Source organism: Leptodactylus fuscus, chromosome 3 (genome assembly GCF_031893055.1).
Source record: "Leptodactylus fuscus isolate aLepFus1 chromosome 3, aLepFus1.hap2, whole genome shotgun sequence".
NCBI classification, from domain to species: domain Eukaryota; kingdom Metazoa; phylum Chordata; class Amphibia; order Anura; family Leptodactylidae; genus Leptodactylus; species Leptodactylus fuscus.
The window spans coordinates 37831534-37841755 of record NC_134267.1 but is presented as its reverse complement, the minus strand read 5'-3'; the positions used below and the strand labels follow the sequence as shown (position 1 = coordinate 37841755).

General features: G+C 47.6%; 1 protein-coding gene across 1 annotated transcript; it reads left to right on the top strand.

Moving 5' to 3' along the window:
• Window positions 1-2620: 2620 nt before the first annotated feature.
• Window positions 2621-6829, top strand: LOC142197280 (barrier-to-autointegration factor-like protein). The gene is made up of 3 exons (XM_075267452.1): window positions 2621-2654; window positions 5148-5278; window positions 6680-6829. Exons 2-3 carry the CDS (start codon window positions 5153-5155, stop codon window positions 6827-6829), a joined length of 276 nt encoding a protein of 91 aa, XP_075123553.1. The 5' UTR covers window positions 2621-2654; window positions 5148-5152.
• Window positions 6830-10222: the final 3393 nt, after the last annotated feature.

Here is a 10222-nt window from a genome sequence, read left to right as displayed (position 1 = left end):
CTTTCTTGTGACCCCCAACCCCTCCGCTCCTCCTCCGGGGGGGGCGGCTTTCTGAAAGCCCAGGTTCACCCCTGGTGGAGGGGTCGCTGTAGGACATTATACTGTGTGTAGGGGCCACTGTGGGACATTATACTGTGTAAAGGGGGCCACTATACATACCTCCCAACTTTTGAAGAACCGAAAGAGGGACAAAATGTGTGGCAAATTTAGCCCCGCCCACTTTTGTGTTGACTCCACCCACTCGTTAATTTTTTATGTGCCCGCACACAGTATAATCCTCCTACAGTCACCCGTAAATTATATGTCCCCCCTCTATCTCTCCCCCAGTTTCATATACACCCTTCATCTGCCCCCAGTTTCATGTCCCTCCATCTCTGCCCCCAGATTCATGTCCTCTCCATCTCTGCCCCCAGATTCATGTCCCCCCATCTCTGCCCCCAGATTCATGTCCCCCATCTCTGCCCCCAGTTTCATGTCCCTCCATCTCTGCCCCCAGATTCATGTCCTCTCCATCTCTGCCCCCAGATTCATGTCCTCTCCATCTCTGCCCCCAGATTCATGTCCCCTCCATCTCTGCCCCCAGATTCATGTCCCCACATCTCTGTCCCCAGATTCATGTCCCCCATCCCTGCCCCCAGATTCATGTCCCTCCATCTCTGCCCCCAGATTCATGTCCCCCAATCTCTGCCCCCAGATTCATGTCCCTCCATCTCTACCCCCAGATTCCTGTCCCTCCATCTCTGCCCCCAGATTCATGTCCCCCATCTCTGCCCCCAGATTCCTGTCCCTCCATCTCTGCCCCCAGATTCATGTCCCCCAATCTCTGCCCCCAGATTCATGTCCCTCCATCTCTGCCCCCCGATTCATGTCCTCTCCATCTCTGCCCCCAGATTCATGTCCCCACATCTCTGCCCCAGATTCATGTCCCTCCATCTCTGCCCCCAAATTCATGTCCTCTCCATCTCTGGCCCCAGATTCATGTCCCCCATCTCTGCCCCCAGTTTCATGTCCACTCCATCTCTGCCCCCAGATTCATGTCCCTCCATCTCTGCCCCCAGATTCATGTCCCCACATCTCTGCCCCCAGATTCATGTCCCACATCTCTGCCCCCAGATTCATGTCCCCACATCTCTGCCCCGTTTCATGTCCACTCCATCTCTGCCCCCAGATTCATGTCCCTCCATATCTGCCCCCAGATTCATGTCCCCACATCTCTGCCCCAGATTCATGTCCCACATCTCTGCCCCCAGATTCATGTCCCCCATCTCTGCCCCCAGATTCATGTCCCCACATCTCTGCCCCCAGTGTCATGCCGTCCTCTCCTCCATCTGCCCCCAGATTCACGTTCCACCTCCACATTAAACTTACCTTCTCCTCCGCTCCCTCGCCGCTCTCTGCGCGCCTCTCTCGCTGACACATATGCGGCTGCCGCATCGCGTCTACAAGCCAGGAGCCGGCGGCAGCGGCGAAGCGAGGAGCTGACACAGGTCAGCTCCTCGCTTCAGCCGCATGTGTCAGCGAGAGAGAGACGCAGCGGCGAAGCGAGCACGCGAGCAGCTTCAGCCGCATGTGTCAGGGAGAGAGGTGGGCAGCGGCGAAGCGAGGAGCTGACCTGTGTCAGCTCCTTCCTTCAGCCGCATATGTGTTCAACTCAGATCTGCGTCCTCTGGACACAGATCTGAGTTGAAATCGGGACATACCTCCCTCCAACCGGGACCGCGGGACATGTCACCCAAATCGTGACTGTCCCGCGGAAATCGGGACGGTTGGGAGGTATGCAGTGTAGTTCAGTTTTTATAATAAGGATAAGTTCACACGGAGATTTTTGGTCAGGATTTTGAGGCCGTATCCGCCTCAAAATCCTGACCAAAAAGATGGCTCCCATTCAAATCAATGGGAGCTGCTCAGGGCTCGTTCACATCTGCGCCCGGTCTCCGTTATGCAGGTTTCCGTTTCCTGCACAAAAGAGTCGCCTCACGATTCGACCTGAAGACACTCCCTCCTCCGGACTAGGCCCATTCATTGGATCAAATCCGGAGCGGAGTGCGTGGCTGAATGCCGCTACAGTGTACCGGCATTCAGTTGCAGCTACCAGGCTTTTGGTCCGGAACCTGAGGCGGCCTCCGGACCAAAAAGCTCCGTATGAACTTGCAGCCATGTTTATCTAAACCTGCACATCCCCTTTAAGGGTAATGCCACACGGCGACTTTGGTTGTGACTCCCATCGCGCGAATAAAAACAGACATATGACTTCTTCACTTATGTTAGTGAATGGTGACCCCAGGGCGACTTTTTAGTGACTAGAGGTGGTGGCGCCCTCTGCGTACACAGTGCCACCTCCCTATTCACTAACATGAGTGAAGTAGTGGCTGCGTGGCCCTAGTCTTCCTTCACAGTATTCCCTGTCCATACACGTCACCGCCCTCCCTCATGTGAGGTGACACGGCCGCCAGGCGGATTTCCCGCGGATTCCTTCAGATCTCGCATCCGTGACGTCAAGGGGCGGGCTTTAAATAGCAGCGAAAGGAGGCGTGGCGTAGAGGATCCCCGCAGTCTGTGAGGCGGAGGTGGCCGCGCTCGGTCCTCCGGTGTCAGGCGCAGCGCTGTCCGTCCATCTGCAGAGTCTTGGTCTCTTTTCTGCCGCACCTTTAGAAGTATGACAGTCCTCACATCTATGGCGCTGCTGCCAGTAATTCTACCATAGATTGCACTGCCCCCTGCTGGACGCTTTGTGTTTGCTTTGAAATTGGTGCATTATTTTGCAGCTGGTTAATGTGAGGGAAATCTACAGTGATAAAGAAGACTGGAAATTGTGTTCATGTGTCCCGTGTAAAGCTGCTGATCCACTGCAAGTCATTTCCATGGGGCACCTGCTAAAGTTTGTCTTTTTCATCACATGGGTGCTTCCTGTACCCCTAGCTCAGGCTCCATGCACCCATCTGTATGTTTAGGTCGGTGTGCAACACATAGCAAGTGGCCGAGAAGTTGGGCTACAAAACTCAGGACGTGGCCTATAATGGTGCATTTTGCACTGCAGCTTCATTCATAGAAGCATATGGAGCTGTGCAAAACCTGGCCGGTGGCGTGCATGTAGGCTTATACAATGGTAATGGTCAACCATTTGTTTGATGCACCCGGTAATTCCTGAAACTGTGGTAAAGGACTCCTATCTTTAAGACTTAGGCCCAGTTCACATCTGCATTTGGGCCATTGCGTTTGCCTATCCACATGAAATATGCAGAGAGAAAAGTCCACTGTAGTCTATGGGGTCCTTAGTAGCGTTGAGTGAGTAGTATTCGATCAAATACCTCGTTGGCTTAGGAATGCGTGTAATCGGCTGAACACCAAGGGGTTAAACGCATCAAATATTCAAAGCGTTTAACCCCTTGGTGTTCGGCCGATTACACGCGAGGTATTCGATTGAATACTACTCGCTCATCACTAGTCCTTAGGTAACCGCTTTTTTATGCTGATAGGTTCCGTACAGGGGTCCCCAAGCAGACTCCCCGAACGGAAACCTGAACGCAGATGTGAGACTCCATGTTGCAGAAACTAAGTTTTTTTTTTTTGTTGTTGTTGCAGATTTTGCTGCGTTTTTGAATCAAAGTCAGGAGTGGCTACAAAAGGAATGGGAATTATATAGGAAGTTCTTCTCCCCACTGCTCAATCCACTCCTGACTTTGATTCAACAAACAGCAGCAAAATCTGCAACAAGAAAAGCAGCGTTTCCACAATGTGGAGACTCAGGGCAGCTCTGGCTCTCTATGGTCAACCTGTCATTTGGATGGTCTGCATGTAAATCTATTGCATTACAAATTGTGGGTGACTGTAAAAATGTCCATCTAAGGCTAGGTTCACATCTGCACTGGGCTCTCCATTATTTGGGTCCTCTGGGGCATCTGAACAATGGGACCCTGACCACCAAAACGGGTTACCTGTGGGCACTGGCAGTCCCTATGGACTATGATGTTGTCCACTATTTTTATACTGAAACAATCTGCCAATTTCTGACGGTCTCCAACGGATCACAGCGCAGATATGAACTTAGCTTCAAGCTATATTCAGATCATGTTTAAAGAGGACCTTTCATGTCCTCGGTCACATGCAGTTTTATACGCTGTTAGAAAGTTGACAGTACGCTGAATTCAGGGCACTGTCAGCTTTCCCGTTCTGTGCCCCGGGGTTGGAGATATCGGTGCCGTTCTCTGCCCACTGTCAGAATAGTGTTCCCGTTAGTCTAGCTGGGCTGTGAGGAACATCCCCCCCCCCGACAGTACTATCCATAACTCTGTACTGTCAGAGGAGGCGTTCCTTACCCCCCCCCCCCCCCCCAAGTACATGTCTATGGACGAGTGCAGTCAGGGTGGGTATTCCTCGCAGCCCAGCTAGACTATCAGGAATACTATTCTGACAGCGGGCAGAGACCGGCAACAATATCTCCAGGGCACGTAGCTGGGAAGTCGCTGGCTTTCTAGCGGTATATAAAACCACATGTGCATGAGGATACAAAAGGTCCTCTTTAATGGTTGTAAAAACGGACGCAAACAGATGATAATCCATTTATATAGACATCAATGTTTTGTTTTTTAAATAATAACAATTCAGCTCCATTTTGTACAACACTATGATATTGCTGACATAGATGTCCCTAAGGGTATGTTCACACGGCGGAAAATGGATTCCACGTGTGAACATTCAGCGCGGCTAGCCGCGACGGAATGCCGGTGCAGTGCATCCGCATCCCATCGTGATATTCCGTTCCAGATTAGGCCTGAATGAATGGGCCTAATTGGGAGGGAGTCTCACGCCGCGGCTGAGTCAGCTTTGGAATCTGCGAGAAGACAGGGCATGTCGCTTCTTTTTTCCACTACTAGCTAGCGGGGAAAAAAAAAGTGAGCGGCTCCTATTGAAGTCAATGGAAGCCGTTTTTGGCAGTGGATTTTGAGGCGGATTCCGGATTTGAGGTCTATAGTTCCTGAGTATTGTACCAAATATAGGCCGTAGTAACTGCGTACAGTATAATCTTGTGAAATGGTTGCGAAGGGAGGGTTGGCTTATTCACCACTAGCATGCCATGGTCTGGAAATGTCAGGTTTAACTTTGATAAATCTGTATAACTTTTTTGATACCTTTTTTTTTTTCTGCAGAAAAGATGTCTCACACGTCACAGAAGCATCGAGACTTTGTCTCTGAGCCCATGGGCGAGAAGCCAATCACAGCTGTGGCAGGTATTGGAGAAGTTCTTGGTGGCAAATTAGAAGAGCAAGGCTTTGATAAGGTAAAATATGTGGAGTATACAGGAGTAATCTGTTCCATTACAACAGACAAGTCTTCATTAGTGCATCACATTATTGAAGGCATTGTCTATTTCTTAAAGGGATCCTATCAATTTTTTTCTCAATCACACGTAGGAATAACCTTAACAAATGCTATTCTTCTCCTATCTTTAGATGTCTTCTCCGCGCCGCCATTCGGTAGAAATCCCAGTTTTCGTCTCGCAGCTCTGGGGGTGGTCCTCAGCACTCAAACAGCACTGGGGGCATCCCCAACGCTGCGAGAGAAATCTCCAGCGCGGCCTCTCTGTAAGTCGTCTTCAGGTGCTGGGTTCAAACTTCTACACATGCGCACGGCCGTTTTTTTTTTGTGGCCGCTTACCCAAGCTTACTGTGTAAACGGCCACAAGAAAATGTCCACTTACACCAAGCGAGCATGCGCAGTCGGCTCTATCCGAGGCCCGACGGCAGCACCGACTACTCATGCATAGAAGTTTGAACCAGTTCTGGAAGAAGATGTACAGAGAGGCCGTTCCTGAAGAAGATGGAGGCGGCGCTGGAGATTTCTCTCAAAGCATTGGGGACGCCCCCAGTGCTGCGAGAGAACTCATTTACATACAGACGAAAACCAGGATTTGTACCGAACGACGGCGCGGAGAAGACATCTAAAGGTAGAATAGCCTTTCTTAAGGCTATTCCTACGTGTTATCGAGAAAAAAATGTGATTTTAATGATAGAAACCCTTTAAAGTGGATTTTCCAGGACCCAATAGAGGTCTTTTTATGGATGACCTAGCTATAGGATAGGCCTACAGTATTGGATTGTTGGGGTCTGACCCTGCACCAAACGGCTGTTCTGGCTTCCCCCTAGTGCCGGATGTTAATGCTGTGGACATAGCAGGAGGCAGCCCTGATCACTCTATAGCGGTATGGTAGTGTCAGGGTCCTTTCACACAGAGGATAATGGTGAGGAATTTGGTGTGAAATTTTCCACGCTGAAAAAAAAAAAGCCTCCCATTGATTTCAATGGGTTCTGCTAGCTTTCCACTAGTGGGGGGGGGGGGGAGCTAACAGAACCCATTGAAATCAATGGGAGGCTTTTTTTTTTTTTTTTTTTTTTTTTCAAGCGTGGAAAATTCCACACCAAATTCCTCACCATTTTCCTCCGTGTGAATGAAGCCTTAGGGTTATGCATCTCTGTACTTATTTGAGTCGGAATTGCCCATTCACTTCAATAGAGCTCAGCGATACAATGCAAAACTTAAGCCACAGAGAGGTGTGGTACTGATTTGACAAGAACGTAATAATGTTTTTCTGATAACAGACCCGTTGCTGTCCGTTTTTGACTTTTCAAAAAACAGACCAGACCATCATGATGTTGAGAAGTCCTTTTTCTTTCTTCTTCAGGCGTATGTACTTCTGGGGCAGTTTCTTATCCTAAAGAAAGATGCAGATGACCTTTTTAAAGATTGGCTAAAGGATTTCTGCGGGGCCAATTCTCGGCAAGCAGAGCTGTGCGCTTCCTGTCTGAAGGAATGGTGTTCGTCTTTCCTTTGATGCTACCTCTTGCACTTTGTTCTGTCTCTTGTTCTTGTTGAAGATTTTACCTGCAATATAATTTCATTGTTTAAAATTTTCTACGGAATAAAAGTAAAGAGAAAAAGTTATGTCTTCTAAAATAGTGCGTCGTATTAACCTAAGTCATCACAAAATTCCAGTATCTTTGATAAATCGCTTCGTAGGCTCCTAAAAACACTTTCTTATAGTGGATTATTGGAAGAAAAATTCTGATTGAGAAAGTGGTGGAAGGTGTGAAATGGCATCCACCTCTCCTGTGTCTGATCACTGGGGGAACCCCTATGAGAACAGTCTCTGTTCCCCATTTAAAAGGAGCAACTTCGCACATAAGTGTACCATTCAATCTCTATAGGACTGGCATAGCCACGAGCAGTTCCTGCCTATGTTTGTCAGGGCCATAGATTTTGATTGTAGTTCATATGTGTGCCACAGTCACTCCATTCAACCATGAGACAAAGGACCCCCATTCTCGTAATCCTTGAAGTGGTGATATTTTTGTCAGAATATCTGATCCTTGGTTTTAAAGGAAAAACCTACAGCAACACTACTGGCCGAGAATAAGGGCTAGTTCACACGGGTGAGTGCAGCCAGTAGCAATGGGGGAAATTCACTAAGCTAAATGTGCCAGAAGACAAGTCTTGTACAACAATTTCTTGCATGTTTAAGAAACTAAACATGTGATGTGGTTTAGCAAGAATGGGCGCGACAATGAATGTGACATCCTGTGCCAAAATTCTGGCACTTGGAAGGACGGTAGGTGCTTTAAAATTAGACAAAAAGTTTCTAACACACATCTAGCAAAATGCCAAAAATGTATCTCATGGCGTGGAAATCTTTACTGGTTTGTGTCTGGGGCCAGTGAGTGGGGTAGTGATTGGGAATGGACATTCTTACTCTGTAGTCACATGCAACAATCATCATTGCTGTATGGGAACAACAAATTGTTCATCCACATCCAACTCACCTTTGCTGACAGATGACCTTTTTACCCAAGGCAACGTACAGTGTTGGCCAAAAGTATGGGCACCCCTGCAATTCTGTCAGATAATACTCTGTCTTCCAGAAAATGATTGCAAGCACAAACTCTTTGGTATTAATATCTTCATTTATTTTGCTTGCAATGAAAAAACACAAGAGATTGAAAAAAAGTCAAATCATTGATCATTTTACATGAAAGTATTGGCCCCCTCAGCCTAATACTTGGTAGCACAACCTTTACACAAAATAACTGAACAACTGCTTCCGGTAACCAGCAATGAGTTTCTTACAAGGCTCTGCTGGAATTTTAGACCATTCTTCTTTGGCAAACTGCTCCAGGTCCCTGAGATGTGAAGGGGGCCTTCTCCAAACTGCCATCAAGAGATCTCTCCCCCACAGGTGTTCTATGGGATTCAGGGCTGGACTCATTGCTGCCACTTTACAAGTCTCCAGTGCTTTCTCCCAAACCATTTTCTAGTGCTGACCTGAAGTGTGTTTTGGGTCATTGTCCTGCTGGAAGACCCATGACCTCTGAGGGAGACCCAGCTTTCTCACACTGGGCCCCACATTATGCTGCAAAATGTGTTGGTAGTCTTCAGACTTCATAATGCCATGCACACGGTCAAGCAGTCCAGTGCCAGGGGCAGCAAAGCAACCCCAAAACATCAGGGAGCCTCCGCCATGTTTGACTGTAGGGACCGTGTTCTTTTCTTTGAAGGCCTCTTTTTTCCCCCTGTAAACTCTACGTTGATACCTTTTCCCAAAAAGATCTACTTTTGTCTCATCTGACCAGAGAACATTCTTCCAAAACGTTTTTGGATTTCTCAGGTAAGTTTTGGCAAACTCCAGCCTGGCATTTTTATGTCTCTGGGTAAGAAGTGGGGTCTTCCTGGGTCTCCTACCATACAGTCCCTTTTCATTCAGATGCCCGACGGATAGTACGGGTTGACACTGTTGTACCCTCAGACTGCAGGGCAGCTTGAACTTGTTTGGATGTTAAAGGTTCTTTATCCACCATCCGCACAATCTTGTGTTGAAATTTCTCGTCAATTTTTCTTTTCCGTCCACATCTAGGGAGGTTAGCCGCAGTGTCATGGGCTTTAAACTACTTGATGACACTGCGCACGGTAGACACAGGGACATTCAGGTCTTTGGAGATGGACTTGTAGCCTTGAGATTGCCCATGCTTCCTCACAATTTTGCTTCTCAAGTCCTCACACAGTTCTTTGGTCTTCTTTCTTTTCTCCATGCTCAATGTGGTATACACAAGGACACAGGTTGAGTCAACTTTAATCCATTTCAACTGGCTGCAAGTGTGATTTAGTTATTGCCACCACCTGTTAGGTGCCTCAGGTAAGTAACAGGTGCTGTTAATTACACAAATCTGTCTCCCAAGATGTAAACAGGGAGACAGTGCCTCTGTTATCCTGCCCTCTATAGCAAGCACCCTGAACATCATGCCCGACTTCCCAGCTTAGAGAGAATTGATTTGGTTTAAGTGAGAGGCTGACATTTGCATATTCTTCCCATGTTCCCTTGCAGTGGAGCAACTATGGCTGTATAAGTCTCCACACACCTGAGAAGGTGGTCTCTCCCTAAGCAGTGACATTACCCCCATAATCTGGTCTCATAGCCTCTCACTTAAACCAAATCAATTCTCTCTAGGCTGTGCTGATGAAGTCCAAAGAGACAGAAACGGTGCCGTCCGTAGCTGAGAAACTGATTTGGTTATAACCTCGCATTATGCAGTGAAGACTTCTGGGAAGTCGGGCATGATGTTCAGGGTGCTTGCTATAGAGGGCAGCATAACATAACATATATATATATATATATATTTATTTTTTTTATGGTAATTTTTGATACACTACACCCGGCGGAGCAATGTACCCGGCGGAGTCAAAAGAAGAAAGGCCTTGCAAAGTTTACGTCATACTACAACAAAGAATTTCCATCTACAGACTATGAGCATCACCAATAAACAAGTACATGTCAGGTGACTGCAGGAACAATTTTTAGCTGCTGCTCCTTTGGCTTGGTGGGAGTCTGATACCAGGGATTCCAATGATCAGCTGATCAAAGCAGTAAGTGCCCCTGCCACGTCACAGTCCATATGACATCACGTTCATCGTGGCCTGTTTTTAGCTCATTCACATTCAAATACTGTAAATGAAACTCAGTTGCAATACAAAGCAAAGTTGCTGTAAAATGTGAGGTGCTTGGTTATCAGAGAAGAGGCTGTAGAGCTGGTCTGCACACTGCTGATCGGTGGTGGTGCTGTGTGTCACATGCCCATCAATATGATATTGACCTATCTTATCTGGAAAAAAAACTATGCCGAGCTGTGGAGTTTATCTCAAAATTCAAGGCCACTTTTAGGCTCTGTTCCCACGGAGT

Coding starts and splice junctions, on each gene's coding strand:
- LOC142197280 (XM_075267452.1), top strand. CDS start 5,153: ATGTCTCACACGTCACAGAAGCATCGAGACTTTGTCTCTGAGCCCATG. Junction 5,279..6,679: donor AAGAGCAAGGCTTTGATAAG/GTAAAATATGTG, acceptor TTTCTTCTTCAG/GCGTATGTACTTCTGGGGCA.